Source organism: Mchenga conophoros, linkage group LG5 (genome assembly GCF_057382185.1).
Source record: "Mchenga conophoros isolate Kocher_MC1m ecotype Shallow Benthic linkage group LG5, M_conophoros_male_GT1.1, whole genome shotgun sequence".
Lineage (NCBI taxonomy): Eukaryota > Metazoa > Chordata > Actinopteri > Cichliformes > Cichlidae > Mchenga > Mchenga conophoros.
In genome coordinates, this window is record NC_140530.1 from 14,977,406 (window position 1) to 15,000,482 (window position 23,077).

The 23,077-nt window shown below is 39.6% G+C and overlaps 3 protein-coding genes across 5 annotated transcripts in view; all 3 read right to left on the bottom strand.

Moving 5' to 3' along the window:
* chchd6b (coiled-coil-helix-coiled-coil-helix domain containing 6b) overlaps window positions 1-12,158 on the bottom strand; it is a 54,830-nt gene extending 42,672 nt beyond the window's left edge. For 2 of the 3 annotated variants that reach the window (XM_085273514.1, XM_085273515.1), the window contains exons 1-4: window positions 11,914-12,156; window positions 11,141-11,240; window positions 10,838-10,892; window positions 9,888-10,044 (exon numbers count right to left, since the gene is read on the bottom strand). In XM_085273514.1, coding sequence (XP_085129640.1) covers window positions 9,888-10,044; window positions 10,838-10,892; window positions 11,141-11,240; window positions 11,914-11,997 — 396 coding nt within the window. In that variant the 5' untranslated portion in view covers window positions 11,998-12,156. Of the gene's footprint in view, window positions 1-9,887; window positions 10,045-10,837; window positions 10,893-11,140; window positions 11,241-11,913 lie in introns of all 3 variants that reach the window. The other variant, XM_085273513.1, reaches the window with a different exon arrangement.
* Window positions 12,159-12,368: 210 nt separating this feature from the next.
* tpra1 (transmembrane protein, adipocyte asscociated 1) lies at window positions 12,369-19,239 on the bottom strand. The gene is made up of 11 exons (XM_085273516.1): window positions 19,063-19,239; window positions 18,095-18,278; window positions 17,789-17,921; window positions 17,412-17,498; window positions 16,620-16,692; window positions 16,343-16,422; window positions 16,127-16,237; window positions 15,973-16,033; window positions 15,212-15,314; window positions 14,702-14,782; window positions 12,369-14,280 (listed from the first exon to the last, which is right to left on the bottom strand). The coding sequence occupies exons 2-11, from the start codon at window positions 18,265-18,267 to the stop codon at window positions 14,010-14,012; spliced, it is 1,173 nt and encodes a 390-aa protein (XP_085129642.1). The 5' UTR covers window positions 18,268-18,278; window positions 19,063-19,239; the 3' UTR covers window positions 12,369-14,009.
* Window positions 19,240-19,452: 213 nt separating this feature from the next.
* Window positions 19,453-23,037, bottom strand: trim107 (tripartite motif containing 107). Its single transcript, XM_085275529.1, has 2 exons — window positions 22,927-23,037; window positions 19,453-21,366 (listed from the first exon to the last, which is right to left on the bottom strand). The coding sequence occupies exon 2, from the start codon at window positions 21,353-21,355 to the stop codon at window positions 19,808-19,810; it is 1,548 nt and encodes a 515-aa protein (XP_085131655.1). The 5' UTR covers window positions 21,356-21,366; window positions 22,927-23,037; the 3' UTR covers window positions 19,453-19,807.
* Between the last annotated feature and the right edge of the window lie 40 nt (window positions 23,038-23,077).

A 23,077-nucleotide genomic window follows, 5' to 3' on the forward strand; every position in this document is an offset into this window, starting at 1 on the left:
ACCTGTGACGTGTGCAATGACAGTAAAGTTGAATTCTATTCCATTAACCTCCCACCTTCAGATGGCTGCCCCTCCCTGAGCGTTGTGCTGCCAGAGGTTTCTTCCTGTTAAAAGGGAGTTGTTGTTTTTTTTACTTACACTATGTCCACTCATCAAGTGCTTGCTCAAAGAGCGATGGTTTGATTGTTGGAGTTTTTCTCTATTATTGTAGGGACTCAAGCTTACAATATAAAGCGCCTTGAGGTGACTGAATTGACCTGAACTGAATTAACCTTCTATCTTGGCCAGAGCTGAGCAATATTGTCACACAATAAAACTGAAAAATATTTTCTACCTGGGAAGCTGTATTTCATGGTCAAGCTTTTGAACCAGCTGCGTAGAACCCTGCTTTAACACCACGTCACCTCATCAGCAATTTTGATGAGTTGGAACTGTTGATACAATCCAACTGTTGTAGCACAAATCTAGACTCATGAGACCAGGCAACAATCTTCTACTGCCCAACTTCCGGTGAACCCAGGCCAACTGTAGCTTCAGTTCTTAGCCGACTAGAATGGCACCTGGTGTGGTCTTAAGCAGCTGTAGACATTGTGCTCCAATGTTAAACATGTAGAGTTCAACAGAGATACTCTTCTTCATACCTTGGTTAGAAAGAGTGCTTACTGGTTTGAACTTTAGACGCATTGCAGCATCGATGTGCTGTCATGTGATTGGGTGATTAGGTCTCTGCATTAATGGGCAGTTGAACAGCTGCACTTGACAAACGTGGCCATTGAGTTTACATCTTCTATAACAACTGGACTGAATTTACAATTCATAGTTGATACACAAAAACAAACAGCAGGGGGTGTTAGTAAGAAACAGGGTGATGTTTACATACATGAGCATAAATCCTCAGCCTGACATCTGTTTATGAAGTACATAGCTGCATGCAGCCACAAGAGACACGTGAAACCAAACATGAGAACGCACACACAGTGTACTACAAACACAAAAGCCATGAATTGGTTAGTCTAGCTGTTTGCTCATTAAATGTGTGTTGTCGTCACATAGCTGGGGGAGGTTAAATGAATTAACACTTCATCATCAGCCTGCTTTGCACCACAGACAGAGAGTGAAAAAGACACTAAGATGAAAAAAGTGAAAGGAGGGATTGAGGCAAAATGATGCAATTCAACTAAAAAGAAAGAGGCTTTGTTGGAAAACTGGGGAATCGTAAAAGAAAGCAAAAGAAAACCTTACCAAATGATTCTGTCTTGAAGAGTCTTTTCATCTTATGAAGAATAAGTTTTGCCTAAATAAGTAAATAAATAACTAGAATAGATTTTGAATTTCATTTTCTTTGACTCCTGAAATTAGACTATGTTCTACTACCTGTTTTAAAATGTGTTCTCTGGTAAACAGAGCCAAGATTCAATGTTTACTCTTTATCATATAAATCATTAATATTATTAATAGTATTAAACGTTAAAGCTGCAAATATAATTTTCTTAAGTAATATCTTGGTAATCTTGAGACTTCCACATGAAGCAAAAACAAAAGCTAGAATCAAATAAAACTTTCACATAAAACAAATTCAGGGTCAGCACTCCTGCCTTTGTTTTTCCTCTGTGGAAGCTTCAGCCCAGTCAACCTAACATTTTACTTTAACAATTAGCAAAAACTCCTAAAATTTTTAAAACCTTTGACTCATACTTTGAGTGTTCAAACATTAATCATTATAGCCTCCTATGAGAACAATTATCTGAGAGGAATTATTTTTTTTCCTGTGGATAATAGGTCTTGTCCAGCCGTCTCATTACATCACAACCACTCTCCTGGAGAGTGGAGAGGTATTCCAGTCCTACACATTTGTCCTTTGAACTGACAGGATTTGTGCGAGGCGCTCACTCGCTGCTCGGCACCGATCAAAATCTCCTCATCTGGTGAGCGCTCTGCTCGTCAGCAATTACTGTTGCTTTAGACGATGTACGGTGAGAGTGTGTGAGCGAGTGAGAGTGTGCACAAAGGGCTTAACTGCTTTAACATGCAGAAAAGATGTCAAGTCTGTGATTACACTAGCTGATAACAAGTGGTTTAGCCGTGTGTGAATGTGTGTGTCTGAATCGCTTGTACTTCATCCTCAGTCGGCTTCTATAAAACGCCGTGTGCACCTTCACAGCACGTCATTCTGCTGGACTCAAACGCCTCTCTTATGGTGAACCCACTCAGTTTCAGTACAAAGTCCTCTCAATCCACTGCAATATCTACACATGCTTTTCCACAAGCATTCTTTTTATTGATCAAGTATCTCCTCTCTCTTGTCATCCTCCTGCCTCTGTGTCTTTGGCCAATAACCAGGCCTGGCTATCTAGTCAGACAGTCATAGCGAGACGTCTTCATTTGTAAGGGCTATAATAATAAATTATCTTCTATCTGCCTTTCAGCTACTACAGTCTTTCCCCAACTGTGTTTCTCTACTTCTGAGCTCTATGGATCATCTTTAGCCTAATGCTGCCATTTTCTACCACAACCAGCCATCGTAACAGTCACAATTACTTCTCAGGCTACTATAATGGGTGGGTCAAGACAAAACGAATGGTGGTAGACAAAGAAAAGCAAACACATTGAATGTGACTGCATCTAAAATGTCAGGCTAAATTAAATGTTGGCGTTTCCATAAAGATTTCTAGTCAGGCAGCCAAAAAAACAAAACAAAAAAAAAAAAAAACAAATGTGGAAAGATAAATACTGAATGAAAGTACAACCTCAAGCAGTGATCACCTGATCTTGTACACCTACAAGATCAGATAATCTGCTCTATAATCATGTGAAACTATTGAATTAGGTGTAGGTTATCTTGCCTTAATGAGAAAGTATCCCATGAATTAGAGCTGAAGCCACACGCTTGTTGCTCGATTCGTATACTTGAAGTAATTAGAACAGACAGAATAGCGTAGCCACAGGCCAAATCAGCAAGGAGGTATACAATTCCAGGCAAGCATATAAATGAGTATGTTAATAAATAATATCCTAACGCTTAGTGTATGTAATCACAGAGATAATGGAAACAGTTAATTAAAAGATAAAGGTTAAAGTAATCAATAAAAGTGTGGCAATGTGCTGAAACAACAGCAGAGAGATCTTTTGCAGAGAATTCTACTCAGTAATGAGACAAATGTCTTTTAGACTTAGACAGCAGGGGGGCCTGCTGGTTAGTGAGAACATCTTGTAGCTGAAAGGCTGCATATTCAGTGCAAAACACAACATTTCCAGTCTTGTCAAGTGTCATCTCCGAGTGTTTCTACACAGCAGCTGGGCAATACTGTTAACATGTGTGGCATCAACCCTGTGGTCTGAGTGTTTGTCATCTCAGGTCTGACTTTAATGAATTCTGTGCTTTTCACCCTGGTTTTCATCATCGGTTTTCTGGACAGTGTCAAATGCTTCACTCTGAGTCATCAGTCACACACTCGGCGCGCGCACACACACACACGGCAGATAAAAAGATGAGACACAGAGGAGGAGGAATAAATGCTGGAAGAACATGTTGCCCAGGAGCACATGTTGCTGTGCAGAGCACACATTCATCCTTCTTTTAATCCTCCGGCTAACCAAACATGCATCAACAGCGCCATCTAGTGAAACTTTACTGGCTTACATCCTATTATGTCACCATGAAAAACGTCCAAATAGCAGGCATATCAACTTATAACTGAAAATGGAAATTACTTAGAAATATATGTTAAAGAGAAACAGGCTGCATGTTGCTATAAAAGGAAACAAAACGACTAAAGACATCAAATTCCTAGAAGCATCGCCTCACAGCAACATTTACATTTTTAGACTTACAGAACTACCTGCTGCAGGATTTAAATCTATAACCCACAATCTGGTGAGGGTGTTAAAAGGAAGGAGGAGGTGTGAGAACACGAGGACTGACCAAACGGGCGCATCACCTCTTATCGCACACACTTCAGCTAAAACTGTGCTACCAACTATATTTCCACATGGAAAAAAAAAAAAAAAAAAAAAAAAAAAAAGCATTCTTTACAGTTCAACAGATTCAACCAAAGCTTCGCAAAAGCAGCTTTCCTGTTGGCCATTTGCACTACCATTATTGTACATCTCTCAAGCTATTCTATTCCTTTATTTATATTTTCCACTACTACCACTATTCTTTTTAGGTTTCGTTTTTATGTATTCCCTGGCGAGTGCTTCATCTTTTCTCATTTTTTCTTTATATGAAGGTGAAAGAGAAACAGAATTTTGATTCTCTCGAATGTCCTGTACAAGAAGCAAATTGACAAAAAAAATAAATAAATATTTGACCCTTGAATTTTGTGGGGGGGCAGGGTTTCTTCTTGTTTTGTAGAACACAAACGAGTCGTCATCTTTAGTGCAAATATAAATTCTACACTATAACATGCAGAATTATAATAATACAAACACTTTCAAGAACGACAGAAAAAGCTCAAAAGACTGATCAACAGTAAATTCTTATAAAAAGATTCATAGCTGGCACTCAGTCTATTTGTTCTTCTCTCCTAAGATTATCTTCATATATATCAGTGCCTTTAGTTTTTATTAGTTCCTTCATAATATTGTCACTGAAATGGATCCATCTGGAACTCTGCTAAGCAGATCTGAATTAGAATAGTATGAGCACTCATGTTGCTGTTTATCACGATTTCTTCACTGGAGACAGCAGATAAAAGAATGCTTTTAATATACAGGAATACAAACATTCACCCGTGGTCCACACACAGGTATTAAAGTCTATTCTTCACACCCTTCCGGCTTCTGAAATTCAATAGCTTCAAGCAGATGCTTGTTGTTGTCTGCATGTCTCCGGGTGTTAGATGCTCAGCACTGAATACCTGTGCATACTAATTGCATTTTACTTGCAGCAGAAATGACACCTCTGAGGTGGAGAGAACAGGCAGGGGAAAAAACAAACACAGGAGGTGCTAATGAAAGAAAGGAGAGGAGAAGGGACTAGGTGTTAATGTAACGCGTCATCTCTTCTGTGTCTTCACTCGTGGTGTAACAGTTAAATATAGTCTCAGAATGAGACAGGATGACACACTGCAAGAGCCAAGTTGAATGCACTTCTTAAGAGCACCTTTGTAGGTGGGGTGAGAACTTGGACATGGTGAAATATGAGTCAGAAGTAGGAGTAGAAAAGAATCCAGCACTCTACAGAAAATAAACTTTGGAGGAGTACACAGATTCCCCACATCACCTGATACACATTAAAAATAAATAAACCCAATTTGAAAGCATCATCTGCCCCCAAAAAACCATTACAAATGTATTTTAAGGGTAATATCTTCAGATATTAATAATAGCCACAACTGTGTGGTGGGGTACGATTAGGGTGGCAAGCCAGTACACTTCTAGTGCCATTCCCAATCTTGATAAATGGGGATCTGCATCAGGAATGGCATCCGGTGTAATATTTTTGCCATAGAGAAGATTCATAGATGTAGTGAAGGAGGATGTGTAGGAACTTGGCGTGACAGGAGGGCGAGAGGATGAGATGGAGAGAGTTGATCCACTCGGGTGATCCCGACGAGCAAAAAGGAGAAGAAGCTCCTCTAATAATAGGGATTGTTAGCTATTATTAGTCCTAATCTTTACCCTAAATTTCAGTGGCACTTTTCTGAAAACACACTTCTTCCACAATGATATCATTAGTTAAAACAGACAGTGTTAACTGGGGAGTACAGCAAGAACACAGCTACAATTTGAGAAAGTGTTACACATTTGGAGAATAAGTGTGAAAAAGTCTGACCAAAATCACTAACAAGTCTGTAAAAGAAAAGATAGCTAGACTCTTATAGTATTATAGTTAATGTGAAAGAATTAATGGGCCGTAGATGGAAAGAGTCAACATTATGAGTGGATTGGCAGATGGAGCCAGCTTAATGCACAGGTATACATATGCAATGACACAGACAGACACAAATACTCATGGCGGTGGTGGTGTTGGTCGGTAATGAGTGTGGGGTAAATGGCTAATGTGAATGTTTGTGACAGGCAGCCTGAGGCAGTGTGAGGAGCAGCTCTTCAGCGGGTACATGCCTTCACACCCCCCTAATCAACCCACCAGTAATGCTTAATGCTACTGAGGTTGTGTGCAGAGGCATATGCCTCCGGAGAGGGGTTTTCAACCAACACAAACATGCTCCTGTGCAGGCCTCCAAAATCTCAACTGCATGTTGTTCAACATGGATGACCCTTTCAGTTGACTGACAAGTACGCTGGTCAGACCCCCCTTTTTTTTTTCTTTTTTTTTTTAAAAATACTGCCCCCATCTGATAACAGACGCAGACACATGTGGTCTCTGCAGTTAGATGGGCCCACGGACACCACCACAGCTGAACCAGAATTTCCCCATAACACACAGTTTTGATGCTGGAGAGTTAAAAATGCACAGGGGGGAAAACAGGCCAGAAGCGTGCACTATATGTGCCAATATACTGTGGCGAGTGTCACAGAAGTGTGTGTGAGAATGCATCTGCCTTTAAGGAACATGGCAAGCGCAGAAACTACACAAAGTGCATTTGAAAGTGTAATGGGGAAAGACAGGGGGCTTGGGAAAGCTGTTCTTTGAGCCTCCAGCTGCGTTTTTGCAAGGTCGTTTCCAATGTAAGGTCAATGGAAAATACAAAGAAGAGAGGGAAGCCCACCCGCTAAGAATGGAGGAGCTTTTAAATCAGTTCTTTGAATGCACTAAAAAGTTGAAGCAATACAGCACAAGCAGGAAAATGTTTATCATCTTATTATTATCTCAGAACTAAGGTCTTCTAGGTTTTGTCTTATCGTTTTTGGTCAATTAAGGATGGGTTATTGTTTAAGCAGGATAGAAATCAAGCTGAGGAATAATAAATGTGTTAGCTGAGCAGAAATAAGGGCGAGTTAGAGGTGAGACTGAAAAAGAAAGACAAGTGAGAAAGAGGAAAAGGTGGGAACCTCTAGGTGCAGGTTATCTACAGCAACTCTATCATCACCTAAAGGCTAAAAATAAATAAATAAATAAAATCCCTTTCCTTTTACTTAAATAGTTTGCACCTGTACCTGTGAGGCTCAACCTTCTCAAACACGCTAGAAGCAATGACAGAGTCTCCTCAACACTTCTTTTCTGCTCTTTACAACCACAGACAGGCAACACTTTTAGTCCATCCCTCCTTGAACACAAACACACAGCTTCACACACACTGACGCCTTGTATTGACTTGTCCTGACAGAAAAAGTAGAAAACAAGGCTTTGAGGGGAAGTGCTCAGTTTCTCATTGCAATGCAACATTATTAAATGTTTGGTGCCCGCTGTAATGAATACGGGCGGCTTCATTCAGTATTCATTACAGCGGGCTGGCACGCTGAAAAGACACTGCAGAACAAATCAATTGGAGGGGAGAAAGAGAGTGAGGGAGACGGGGTTGTAGGAAATCCACAATGTTTAACTTTAGCAGAGCCAAGTGAAGCCACCAGGGAGAGAACTGCTAATTAATCATCAGCAATAGTTCATTGCTCATAATTATACATAGATGTCACTAACAAGAGAAACACTATCCAAGTTTAACACACTTGTTTAACACACACACACACACACACACACACACACACACACACACACACACACACACACGAGGGTTTCCAGCCTTTGAGTCAAGCTTACTGCCTTTAGACATTATTTTCCATCTCACATCAAACTCCTCACACATCTGACTCACTAACGTCTCCGTTTGAAATCCTACACACACCACACTGCTAGTTTGACTCATTACCAGTCTAAATTATGAATATAGACAACATTTTGTTTCAACAAGCCTGCTTTGAGACAGTAAAATGCTGAAACATCACAGGTTCTGTATCCAATTGTCAAGTTTATTGTTGCCACGCTGTTAATACCAGGCCGCTTCTAAAAGGCGAGGGAGACGTGATTACCTACATTTAATTAAACCCTAGGACTAGGGCTGCTCGATTATGGCAAAAATGATAATCACGATTATTTTCACTGAAATTGAGATCACGATTATTTGACGATATTTATTTAACCCTTTAAGACCTACTATAGAACCAAGTCCACCAGAGCTTATATTATTTTTTTACATGCTGTAGTGCCATTTGTGGGAGCATTTCAAGTTGCTATACATCAATACAACTGTTATAGCCCATATTTTAATAATATGTATGCATTAAGTCCATAGTAATTACATAAATTGCAAAAAAGTGCAATAAACTACAAAAAAATTTGAAAATCGCTTTTGTTTTGTTTACATATATTTCTACTTGGAGAAATTTAAGAGGTTTATCCCTCAAAACTTTAAATACAATAAAGTTGCAAAAAATAGTTTCCCACCACAGGAAATTTATTTTGAGTGTCTTCATAGTTTTATTTTGGAGATACAGCAATTTTTATATACTGCAGGAAAAACAAAAACAATCCTATGATGCAAATTTGCAAAGAAAACAGCAGGTGCATCATTTCACTGTGGGAAGTGTTACGAACAGCTGATAGGAACGGCAAAGCGTGTTTCTGGAATATTATGTTTTTGTTCCTGCAAGAGCTTTTTATGCAATTTTTGCAAAGCTATATGTGGAACGAAACCGTGACCGAGGACAAGCTGATGGCATCAGATGTAAGTACAACTCCTCCGGTTTCATATGCAAAACAAATTATTGCGCTAGCTTACACGGTTCAGGTTCTACAGGGATTTAACAATAGTTACGCAAAACGGAGCGTGCTGCTCTGACCGGCTTTAAAGGGTTAACAATGACTTTAAAAAAATAATATAAAATGGTGTGCAACACCACTGAAGTTTTTTTTTTTAAACTCTCTTTTCAACCAACGGCAGTCACTCTCCAAATAACTTCTGCTTAGCTTTCCGAGCTTCCCTCGGGTCCTCTTAATCAGCGGTCTCCAACCTTTTTTGCGCCACGGACCGGTTTATGCCCGACAATATTTTCACGGACCGGCCTTTAAGGTGTCGCGGATAAATGAGGGAGGGGCTAATAATCGGCTCAGTCATTTTTAATGATCGTTGAAAGCCCAGATCGTAATCGTGATTTAAATTCGATTAATTGAGCAGCCCTACCTAGGACATTAATGTGGAGTGTTAATATTCATAGTAGGAGACACTTAGTGATCATATATTCTTGTTACTGACATGACCTGCTGAAGTAAGTCATTGCTGGCCACAAAGCACTACAAGAACTGTATATTTCCATCATGACGTTTATGTTGCTCTCACATCATCAGAAACTCCAACCAATGCCAAACACAAATAGCATAGTAACACCTGTGACCACTGAGTTTTGCAATATACTGAACTAAGCTTTCATGTACAAACTATGACAATAAGACAAATGTTACTAACTGAACAACAAGAAGACAATCAGATTTTGAATATCCAAATATCTGATTTATCTGCTTTTACAAACATGTTATTCAGAAGTGCAGAGCAAAAACATGGACACACAGATATCCCCTGCTTCACTAAAGCTTCAGTATTCGAAGTCAAAGCAGTAGAGGGTGCTGTTTACCACTACATCAGCGTAGTACTCTGCATCCATACTACTGCTAGATTTTACGATTTTAATGATAAATTGAGCCATTATTTCATCTTAAAGTCTTGGAACAATTAACTTAGCCTAAAAAATATAAATAAATAGATCTACAAAGCATCTCAACAAATTAACACTGCTCTTTTTAACTTTCTGGAACTTTAATCAATCACAAACACGTCTCCCTACATCTTTAAATTCATATAAGAGCATTACCAAGGTTAAGCCTTAACAAATTAAGTATATTTTTATCAAGATGTGTCTAGTGAAATTATGCAGGACGTGAAGATTTAAATAAATGTGCTCCTGGCATAGATCCAGAAAACATCACTCACCAGTATCTTGGACTTTTCGTGCTCTTCGAGGGATTTTCCTTTCTCTATGATGAGGGCAGAGGTCAGCTCATCCAGGCCAGTGATTGCTGCATTCTCGTTCTCCCTCTGGGCCAGTTTGGCCAACTCCTCCTTCACCATGGCCTGTTGACGTTCAAAGCTAAAGTAATTGAAACATGAGATCTATTAACCTTTGACACTTTATTTTGCAATGGAAAGCCCTCTGAAGTTTGTGTTCGCATAGCGGGTTAGCCACTGAGGTTTTACAGATATTGCTTTATGCAAAGCATTACAAATAAATGTGGAAAACGCCTACAGAAGTCACTTCCAGAATGTTACACATGGTTTTCCACTGTAATGTGATAGAAAAGTAAAATATACATAGAGTAAATTAACTGCATTGCAATGAGCATGAGTGAGAACTGCTGGACTTCAATATGCAAGTCTTCAGAGGCTCAGCACAGCATATAGGCACTCCAACAGCACAGAAACATGCCTGTTATACAGAGTAATGTAGCACAGGCAGTGTCAATAGGTCACTCGGCATGTGTATGTTTGCAAAACATTGCACACTGTGTGCACGTCATTTCAAATATCTGTCAACTACATGTATTCAACATGTATTCAGCTGCAGCTGTTCCTTAACCAACTATGACAGAAATACAACTCAATTTGTGACAATTTGATATCTGAAATCAAGAATGTGTCTCAAACAGGTTTACAGTCTATGGCATGTAAAATCCAAGTCCTTAGCCTTGTGAACATGGTAAGGAAAAAAAAAAAAAGCTCCCGTCAGTAACTGCTAGAAGAAACTTCAGAAAAAGCACCAGAGGAGTGACAAACAACAGGTAGTGTGTGTACAAAACAGAGCAACTTACAGGACAAATTCTAAACATGTAAACAAGCATGACTGAACACAAGGGAACAGTGACCTTGACATTGTGAGCACCTACTTTTTCCGCATTTCCTCTTGAATTTCTTTAGAAGATGGTCCTGATGGTTTTGCACCTAACACACAATTGGATAAGGATTACTGATGCATATAAAAATGACAGTATGAACCCGTTTGCAGGATTTGCAGCAGGGTTAGGGGTGTGTATAATAAGATCCCTTCAGACATGAATCATGGCAAAGCTATCTACTGCAATTATACTATATTTTGATGCTGTGCTCAAGAATCAGTGCATGGGAACATATTTGCTGCGGTTACAATGGGAAGTTTGTGAGACAGGAAAGGCCTTTGACCAGCGACATACTTGATGGTGGTGGTTTGTGACTGTCCGGCAAGGACTTTGGTGGCTTGTTGCTATCAGACCCCTGAGACTCCCTCATCCTGCGGAGCACATCTTCTGAGAGCTGGATGGGATTAATAAACACATGCAATGCAGTGTAAATGTATACCAGATTAAATCTTAAGAGGTTTAAAGTCCATCGCCTAGCCTATTCAAGTGTCCTATAACACAGAAAATACTTCTGTACACCTCACCAATCCAATGACAAGGTATTGAAACAAATGCTAGCTAGCTATTTGCCTGCATGGATAGAAAAGATTACATATTCTCATGCTGCAAAACTGCAAATATGTTGATGACAATCCCCATGTTTCATGACATGTACTTCTGATTACAGAAGTCAATAACAGCAAAGGACTTAACGTGTTTGCTGTTGTTGACATAGCGTCTTAGCTATCAGCGGTTTGCTGTGGAAATAACACCAGCATCTCATGTGACCTAGTGCTGTGAAATTGTCCGCTGTGCTAGCATTTTATCAGTCATTATTATACTAATAAAATAATAACCTACTAATCTAAGAAAAAGGGCAACAGTAGCTGGACATGACAGGAAAAAGAAGTTCTGACCCGGGTTCATTTAAGGACACTGGACCTGTCAGGCTCGCAGCAGACAGACGGATACCACCACAAAATCCCACTACTGCCTCTGCCATTAGCCGATATACCGTAACAATAATAATAATAATAATAATAATAATAATAATTAAAACTGTGGTACAACAACGTTGTACTCTATACCTTCACTCCTTCAATTACTGTGACCTTCTCGTCTTCGTCCAGTCCGAATGACACTTTCCTCGCCGTGCTCCCGTTTCCTCCCATTTTGACCAGTTTTCCGTTCCCACTCAATTAAATCACGCAATACAAGCCAAGTCGACTGTTATGTGAAGAAGACATAAATTGGAGAGCAGCTCGAGTCGCCGCCACAGCGACTGCTGGTCAAAATACTCCAATAAAGGTCATTTTAACGCTTCAGTATCCTGAAAGCTCATTGGCTAGATTTTACATTACAGATCCAATGGCTAACAGCAGCTTATCGTAAACGGACGAAGGGTTGATGGGAATTGTAGTTAAACACAAGACTGACGAATCTAAAATGCGACCTGTGCGGTATATTTAAGATCATACAGAGCGCATTTGCTCACACACACACACACACACACTATAGATAGTAGAAAAAAACAATTGAAACAAAGAGTTCACTGTTTATTCTTTAGTTCATGGAATGCTTAACACCTTGATTTGACATGGCTGGAATATTGTACAATAAATGCACTTCAATAAAAACGCAATTTTAAACATCATTTCCAAAGGATTTCACCATCAAATGTTTTCAAGAGTGGAATTTTGCTGTGATGCAACTTGTGAACTCTTGTCCAACAAAAGGAAAAGAATATTTTAATCCATTACCCCACATAAAACAACAAATTTACATTTGAGGATAAAATATTTCAAATCAGGAAAAATGCAAATGAATCATATGATGAAAAACATCATTGCAACCCCCTATTTTTCTTTCTTTTTTTTTGCATATTGGTTACAACACTATGCTGATGAATACTGCTAGCTTAAATACAGCAATCACCTCATACCAAATATTGTATTTTCCTTGGCAACAGTATGCAATATACTTATCCTTGTCAATGTATTACAATGATCCAATGCCAGTGCCTGACCTTGTTTGTCAAAAGACAAAAGTTTAAACTATGTAATGAAACTGTATCAATACCCCCATTTGATACTATGAAAACAGTTGTTTTTGGTGTACGTTCACCACTTGTGGTAACATTTGTAACTCTGAATATAGGGGAAAAAAATCAAATCTGCAACAGCAACCTTTGGCAGCAAGCAAAACTGGAAAACCACTGGTATCAATCACAAGATTGACGTGGAATACACAAATAAGTTTGTGCAAATTTTGTCTTTTATCTCAAACACATAACTTGCCAACAAATGTCATTTCACTGGCAGCATTGATTAATCTGGAATTAAAGTAAAAAGCACACAAAAAAAACCAAACAAAAATGAAAAGATGTCATCCACAAGATCTGGCTTCAATTGTTAGGAATTGTCCTTTGTGTCTGTGACATTCTGCCCTTTAACACCAATGCGTTGCCTGTATTCAGCAGCTCCCTATTATAATGAAGTGACATACAACACAACAACACTGTTTTACTTGTCAACACATACCAAATGAATTAGCACAAGTCTTTGAAGTGCTTCCAATAAGCAATGTGACCAGTGCAAACTGATTAGCCTGATTGGTCACAAATCTTAAGTCAGATGAGATGCTGTTACTGAAAGTCTTCAGTGGGAATGTACAGATGTAAGGTTTCCATCACAAGAATGTTTGATCAGTTTTATAAACCTTTGTAATTAAAATAGGTTTAAAACATCATCGGTGAGAACTGAGATATTCATTGTTGCATTAGTGCTGGAATGACAGAAAATGTGGTGAGACGAGTCAATAAACTCCCAGAAATAAGAGCTTGCAGAGCAGAATCATTATCAAGCCTGTTGGGGCCACAATGAGGGGCAGCGCTCCCAGTTTGGAGCTGGAGCAGGAGCAGGAGCAGCAGCAGCAGCAGCAATGCACTCTGGACAATGTTACAAAAGCAGTTGCTAAATTCACAGTCCTTCAGAAATAAGTTTTTTTTTCTTTGTTTGTTTGTTTGTTTTAAGCGCCCACTCTTTCAGGCCTCCAAAAAAAGACCACTATCACCCTCCTTGGTGTCCAACTGTTTTGTTCTGCACCAACTTCACTGATCCCCATATTGCTGACAACACTACACATGCACAACAATTTTAGTCCAGCTGTACAACTCTTGACCCCTTCACACAATTACAGGTCTCCAGCGGTCAGCTTCAATGCTGTTAACGCTGCTGGACCCATAGGGTCCGGAGGCAACATCATCCAGGTATGCTCCAACCATGCGAGTACTGCTCGGACCAGAGCCATCAATCTGGGTGGAGGAATAGTACAGGCCCTGGTCATTCATCTCCTTACGACCAAGGTTTGCAGCGATGGTTGGAGGAAGGTGGACATCACTTTCATCTGGCTCATCTACCTGCGACTTGTAGGAGAATAGGATCTTGGGCTCTGAACTGCAGAGATGAGGGAAAAGGTAAGCTTTTATTTGTACAGACTGAAAACTGTCAACTCCTGCAGTGCTCATCAAATAAATCAAGCATCTAAACTGATGTAAGAGAAAACCACTTCGTGGTCACATCTATAGGCTACATTTCCTGAATCCTGTCTGACATAAGTCCTCAATACAAACATAATTACAAAGACTAAAACTAACACTGAAACAAACAAAATAAATAAAACAAACTAAAATATTACATTTTCAAACAAAAAAAGCTAAACTGAAATTAGCAAATTCACCTGGAAACTAAACCAAAAGCAAAGCTGAATTTAAAAAACAAGGAAGTAGAAAAAATCAAAACTAATAAGAAAAAAAACCCAAATGTATAATAAGTGCTGATTACACTCTTATTCTCTACATCTCATGTGACTACATACCCAAAGAAGCCTTTGAGGAATGTGACATAAATGAGCGGAGCGAAGGCAGAGAAGTACAGGAACGTTGTGACATCCACACAGCTGGTTCACAAGAGAAAGAGCAAACCATCTCAGTAAGCTTATTCAGCTCTCAGCTTCACAAAAAGCATAACCAACAGATTGCTGCCTGACTATTATGTTCAGATTCGCCCGTATAAACTCCACTGAACTTTGGTGGACCCAGCAAAACAGTGAGTCATCCCAGTGGGTGCAACTCAGCCAACAAAATTAAAATACTAAGAGGTTTTAAAACAGGCAGCCAGCTCCATATCAAGGGCATTTTCTAATAGGCTTACAAAGCATTAGAGCCACAGCTGCTCTGAATGCAGCTATTGTTTCTTCTTAGAAGCATAAAATTAAATATGAGGCTTATTTTACTTATTTTAATCACCAAAAAAAATCTAAATTGGCTTTATAGCTATATAATGTATTTTTGATGTAATATAAGCAAATATGCTTCAGAATACTGACCATAGTCCCTCTATGACTTCAGCACACAACAGAGCACTGCCGAGGCCCTGAACGAGGTTCAGCAATGACAGGATGGCAGCATAGACGTAGAAACTCCTCTTAGCTGGAGAAAGGAAGCCAAACAGAGATCAATCAGGGCTTTGCAGGTAAATTTAATATGTTAAATACCAAGTTTGGCTTTAACGATATTTGAGTAAGAAAAGTGTCCCCCCCACCCCTCTCTTTCAGTCTTTATAGTCTGTTAATTTTCACTTGATGAAAAAACAAAAAACAAAACCAGTGGGACATGCGAAAGTTTGACTATAATTAAGATACTTTTACTGCCCTTTATGTCAGGAAACTTGAGCCATCAAAATGATCTATGCTCTCTCGTTGCCGCCCCCTACTGGCCTCTACTGTGGATAATGACTCACTATAAATAAGACCCTTTATGGAACTTCGCTGATAAATCCCCCAACTATTCTAACTATATAGCAAAGGTCAACAACAATGGCTCTTCTGATCAACTGTGTGAGGATGTGAAAATGAAGACAATGACACAAACGCAGCAGGGGAAATACAACTGCGTGAGGTAAGTATAGATGTGGTTTTAAAAAGTTAACTCTAAAAGACAAGACACGACTTTATGTGGCCAATTAGGTCAAAAATACTTCTGCTATTGAAAAACTAACATTTTTTTTTTTATCATATCAAAAGTTAGGAGCAATTCTACTTCTCCAATCTTAACTTTGTTGTTTAATGCAATTTAACTTTTAACTCACATGGCAGAGATATCCTTTCTCTTATTGGAGTTTTTGGTAAGATCACAATCAAAGAGTACACCTATTTAAAAAAAGACAAATATGAGATAACAGGCTGATCATTTATGGTAAAGGATCTTTTTGCTCATGCTGCCATTATAATGGAGTTACTGACCAGAAAGAAAAAGCAGGAGCTTGCCAGCCAGAAGTGCCGGCCCCCGTGACCATAGATGTTGAAGTCCTCCGCTGACAGATGACTGTCAGGATACAGTATCTCTAGCGTGCCCTGAGACAATGTATTATTCAGTTCATCTGCATGCAGAATTTCCTGCCACAATATGTCATGATGGTAATCATTTGAAACTATATTTAACCTCCCATCTGCCATTACCTGTGTGACTGAGTACGCCAGAGCCAACACAGCAGTAATAGCCAGCACACGCTTTATGCTGGATTTGCTCTCCAGGTGGCCTAATGAACAGAGGAAGAATCATGCTTAACAGGAAAACAGCTGCATTAAATTAATTGCACTTAGCACTGAAAAGAAAATTTAAAAAAAAACAAAAAAACATATTAAACATATTTGTCATGTAAAAAGCTAGAAACATTACACATCTAAAAATAAAATGTATGGTAAATGAGAACTGAAACCAACATGACAAACTCACCAAAAGCCAGTCCCAAGATGATGACGCTGAGCTCAATAGCCAGCAAGAAAAAACGAGTGATTTCCCAGAGCACCTAAAGAGAAAAGAAATCTTTAGGAGGAATTCCTGTTGTTAAGGAGATCAGCTGTGTATTAACACGTGTTAAGTCGAAGTGCATAACTTTAAAGGTCAGCAGACACACCATTATGTTATATATTCATTCATTCTTTTTTGGTAAATTTAATACTTTAGCCCTGATAATGTGCAATGGAAATAACAGGTCCATCTCTCTAAGCTCCATAGTGATCTGCCTGGTATGTGTGGAATGAAGCTACGCCTTTTCTTTTAAACATGAAAGGTCAAAAACTTTTTTGGACACTTAATAAAAAGATATCTCTTGCAGGATATTGTCCCTGTCATTTTAGTACAAGTCAAATATTTATACTGACAGAAACCCAAACTGTTTTGTACACAAGAGACTTCGAAAAGGCATACATTTCAGTCTCTTATAAGCCTATAATTAAAAGACGTTTTAACAAATTCCAGGTATGCTCCCATTTGTACATTGCAGTACCATTAGGAATGGGAAGACACATATTAAATTGAAACAGTAGATAATAACTTGAAATTCAGCTCTGTTTTACACCTTTTTCTGAAAACAAACTGACACCGTAACAGACTCGATCGTTTTGGGCGTGGCGTGGCTACGACCAAACGGGTGTCATTTCTATCACAGATTATAATTTTACTTTAAATTACAACTTGTAGCCATAAACCTGTAAAGTTTTACTTGTGGATCATGCACTTGCTTACTTTGTCTACAATGGTGGCAGCACTGGATGCACTGACAGTCATGGACACTATAGCCCGGGTAATTCCAACTGCTGCAACAACAAAAACCTAAGAACCACAGCACACAACACGTTAGACTACATGATATAGTCTGTCAACATAACATGGTCATAATAAAAATCATATACTGGTGGAAAATTAGGCCAAAGTACAGCTGATAACAATCCTGTACTCAACCACACTATTGACAACAGTTCCTTTATTGCTTTGCCAGGCTGAGGTAAGGTGTATTAATATACGGTTTGACAAATAGATCAATCTTTTACATCTTAAATGCTTTGGTATACCAGTTCAAAGAGGAAAAAGCACATCCACTGATTGTACAGTTTGTGTCCTACCAGCAAGTAAAAAGTGACGAAGATGGGGCTAGAGGTGAGGCGGATCTTTGCCCTGGCTGAGGGCAGCTTCCACATCAGGAATACAAAGAAGGCCACATTAGGCACGAGCAATAAAATGTCCCAGAACCGCACCCTGAAGCAGACAGGTGAATGTGAAGGGTAAATGAAGGGATTAAGTCCTTCAGCAAAGAGTGCGTATCTATAAACATTTTTGATAATCTGGTAAATTTCTACTTTGAACAGTCTCTGTTTTGCACTTATAGTAACAGTAGTTTCAACAGTAATTTTGCACAATCAACTGATTACCTGGATTCTCCAATGTCCTCATACAGAACTTGTAGGCATTTGTGAGGCTTGGTGATGTTGTTTTGGGTATCAGGTTGCCAGGTCGAGAATGCTGTTGTGTTTCCCAGTGGCGTAGGTGAAACACTGCCATTGTCCTGAGAAAAACTAACCACAGTAGTCACTGTGGCTAGCATGGTGTCAGAGCCTGAGGGAAGACATATCTGATTAAGTCAAATAATATTTTAAACACGGTTAGTCATTTTGAAATATGTAAGAACTTTACTGTAGGGGTGCTGCAGGTACTGAAGGGGTCTGCTTTAGCTACATACAAGATTGCTGTATCCTCCTTTAAAGAATTTATAGTTGGTCTTCTAGATAAAGCTATATACACGGGAACACTTATTTAAAAAGTAGTGCAGTCGATGCATCAAGAAATCACAGCTCATGTACTTGAACGTTACATGATGAGAAACTCGACATGCAGTGTTCAGTGCCAAGCAGTAACACTAATCTCGTTAACATTTACTTGACGCCTACTCAACAACTGGACAAGAGACAAGTTACAGTAGCCTTCCAAACTTGTCCACAGCTTACAAAAATACCAGGGGCTAAGACTAACATACGTACATTTTTGCTAGAGTCAGCTAAAGTTGAAAATGGGCAGGAATCATGTCGCAGCAGGACTTCTGCGTATTATTTATCGGAATACTTTCAGTTAGGGAAGGGGAATTTCAGACGTTAGCTAAGCCGCTAAGCTCGTTAGCTCCCGTCGGAATTTGTGTTGTTTATTAAACGAAACTACTCGCTCATTCCTCAGAAACAAATTCGTCAATGACGATAGTACTCATGGTACATGCGGCTTGTTTATGTAACATAAAGTACCAGAGATTAAAAGCCGATGGACTAGCGTTAGCAACAAAACAAACTGGTGGCAGTGTACTGACGCCGACACAGCGTGGAGCATGAAATAGTAAATATTAGCATCTTACCTTTTCAGAAGACTCGGAATTAAGGATATAACTGCTGTAAAATATATTATTCAATAATGTAATTCAAGCACATGTGTTGTCATACACATAGTAATCGACCGACACACTGGTCTCCAACAGGGGACATAGCTATGCCAGATACTTTCGTTAACAAATTTCCCGTCGGGTCAGCTGACACTCTCACCCACCAAACAGAATGAGCAAGTCTCGCGAGATGTCATACTTATTAATGAAATGGATGTGGTAGTAGGGAGGTTTTGTTTACTTAATACTTAAGCAAGTAAAACACAAAGCACAAAAGACTGATCTCTCACAAATATGTAAAATAGCGTGTATGGTTGTGAAGACTAATTGTATAATGATAATATATTATGAAACAGAGGCCCTGGGGATTTTGTAAGGAGTTTATTTATCAGTTAAAGTAGAAAAACATCTTTAAAATTACATCTTTATTTTAAAGTGTTCTTCCTTGTTTACATTATATTAGGAGTGCATTATGCTGGAGTAATAAAAAAAATATTTATCCACATTCCCCTCTGAACTCTGCATGTCTGCGCTAGTCTTTCAGTCATTCAGCAAGTATTTCACTCATATTAACAACTTTATGTTGATGCCAAATTGAGAAGCATCCCTCCGTCATTATGTAAAGCCTCTAGTACAAGGCAAAACTGTTTTATTGTACAAGTCTTAACTTAAATTATTTACTATTTTTTTCTATGCACAGTTTGTTAAATTGTGGTTACAATTATGAATAAATTGTGACACGGCCTTTTGGGTGACCTGACATCATCCTGTAGGCCAGGTGCACTGGTTCAGTTAAGTTAGCTTTAAATGTATAAATGTGAGTCTTTCCACTGGTAGGGCTAACATTGTAGAAGCTCAGCCTGTGGGTCTTGAAGCTCAGCTTGATCTCAAGTCTGCGTGACACTGTGGTCCTCTTCAAAGGCACACTGTGACTTTGCTCGAAGGCAGTCAGAAGGTTGTTGAACCACATCAGACACCAAGAGCTTCGACTGCTTTCCAGAGCAGATGGCACCCCGCTGCGTTCTAGTTTCCCACTGTAGCACACGCCAATGATCCAAGGTGACCCCTCCAGCTCCACCTCCCAGCAATGATCACCTTCAGAGAAGCTTTGGTTGCTGAGGACCTGGAAGAAGCTGGCGAACCTCTTAGGAGAGGACGGGTAGTTTTGTTTGGCAGCACTAAATGTGGCCGTTTTCAAGTCCTCTGAGAGAACAAGGTTAGGGTGGACTGTTTCTGGATCAAAGGTGATCTCAGAAGGGTTGAGGGTGTTTCGAAGAGAGCGCTGAATCTCTCCGAGTCTTTCCCTCAGCTCAGCATTCATGTCTTCCACCTTGGGACAAGCCTGTGCAAGGTTGACTTTTACCTTAACAAGCTCTTCCTCTTCTCCCACTTGTTTTGAAATCAAATCTGCAATTTGTGGTTGCAAACGTTGGAGCTCTTCACTAAATGTTGCCCCATCGTCTTCTTTCAAAAGGGATTCAGCTGTTTGCAAAGCCTGCCTCAGCTGCTCGGTCAGCTCAGAGGCCTGACTGACCCGAGAGCATATGATGGCCTCAGGTAGACCTAACTGTTCTTCAATCATCTGTGTCACTCCCTCGATGTAGTTCTGCGACAGCTCCTTTATCTTCTCTAACAGGCCGGATGCTTTCTCTCTCAGCCGACCACTAGCAGTGGTCACCTCTAACTCCAACTCCTTTTCTTTCTTAAGGATACCCTCTGCCATCTCTAACTTGACGTTCAGCTCAGTCACTTGCGACGCCAGTTTAAACTTTGGTTCATCCAGTTCCATTTTGCCTCTGCCACCACCTTTTTCCTGATCCATTGAAAAGGGATGCTCTGTGGATCCAGACCCAATTCGAAACCCATCCTTTGCTTTGCATTCTTCGCTCTCCTCTTGGAGCTCTCCAGCTTTTTCTTGCACTTGGTGATATTTGGCTTCAGATTCCTCTGTCATAGAGCTATGATCGCTCTCGACTGTTACATAGCTGCCATCAGCAGGGTTTCCAGGGGGGAGGACTTTCCCAGCAGTGGCTTTGTAGGTTTCTACAATACTACGCATTTTGAAGTTCTTCACGAGGGCATCGGATCCCTGGTACTCAGAATGACACTCGGGGCAGTTGTGATGGTCAAGGCCTTCTGCCATGGTCTCAAGACAGGCAAAGCAGTAGAAATGACCGCAAGGAAGAGAAACTGGGTCAGAGAATAGTTGCAGGCAAATGGGACATGTAAGCTCCAAAGCCAAAGCCTCTTCATTCTCACTCTCAGACATGATGACAGGTGCTGAAAAAAAAGACAACCTGGGGTAAACATTTGCAATGGTAAGTAATTCACAATACACAATTAATGTAATTAAAAAGGGCTTCCATTCTACACTAATTATTATGAATGAATGCATATATGACTACATGTATGAATCACAGATCAATTTTCAATACTTTTTACTATGTAAAAGTATTGATTTTACATATGCAAGTTAAAACAACAATGGGAAAGAAAAATACATTATTATAAGAGATTCTGGAGTAGCACTGCATATCTCTGAAGGCACCATTAATGATGATTGGCATTACAGATGATTCGGAACAATATATGCTGCCAGAAAGAAGGCGTGCTGATGTCAGCAAGGCATTGCCATGACACTTTGTGCGTGTATTACAGCAGTATGTTACTAAACTGGTTTGGCAGCGGTCCAGACCTAATGCAAACACAGTAGAAAGAAAGAAAAAAATGCTGACAGCGATTAAATACCAAGCTCTTTAGCTTCTGTCTTCTTAATGACCAAACTGCAAACCAACCAAGTTTTACATTTGTTTGTTTTGTTTGAGCATTGAAATGAAGTGTATTTCACCTGGCAGAGGAGAAAAACAACTATTACAACAAAACACAGGGGAAAGGACACCAGTGAGGACTTGCTGATGTGGGTAGACGTAATTTGGCCATGACCTCGACAGTATTGATAGATTTACAGTTAGAATCACTATCAGTAAAATATATGTGCAACCGTAACATTGATTTGCAGCTCTGTTACTTCTATCCCGGCTACGTTTTTGTCATTATCTAATAACAAATATTTATTTTCTCGGCTTCCAAAAGGTTTAATCTGGTTTAATTTTCATGGTCTGGGGGTTGGATGCATAATGTATTTGAGCGATATCGACTTCTTTTCTAGATAGGGTTGATAAGCTGAAAACAGCAAACACATTATGGAAACAGACGGACAAACCACGGTTTTTTGTTTGTTTTTTTTAGTTTTCTGAAATGCAATAAATACAATAAAAATGATAATTAGATATTTTCCCATAACTGGTAACGTCTACATTGTTCCCCGTGTCTCACATATTTTCTTGCAGTAGTAAAATCCGGAAGTTACACCAGTGACTAAGCACAACAACTGAAGAGTTGTAGTGCATTGAAAACAAAATAAGACCATATGTCAGCATCGTCACAGGATGCCTTTCACATGATACCTGCTGTAAATGAAAACTTGCAGTCATGGCCATAAAAGGGGAAACGGAAAGATCTACGAGTAACTGGTAAGAAGACTGTTAACCTGTTGGTTAAGTTTCGCTTTCCTGAGAACAGGACGCACACAAGCGGAATCCAAAGGTCACTTTCCTTCACATGTACGATGAACGTTTTCCTGCTAGGGTGGGAACAAAAGATGAGCTCACTTAATTCGGCTTTGTTTTCTTATTAAATCGCACATTGCACGATTGCTCTTCAAAAGCCTCTCAAGCCCCAAATTTCTGGGGCATCGTGTAAAGCGTAAACACTTATTTAGAAACATTTAATTATTATTATTATTATTTTAAAACATACCATCCAGCTTTAAAGACTTACCTGAAGGAACCGTAATTTTTTGTGTTGCTTCTTCCGTGTCAGGTGCGTCAACAAAACGCCCTGCGCAGAGGTCCGCTGTAACCCTGGTAGCCTTCAGCAAACACTGACGCCGTCACCTACCCACGTGGAGCTAATAAAACTGCAGCTACCA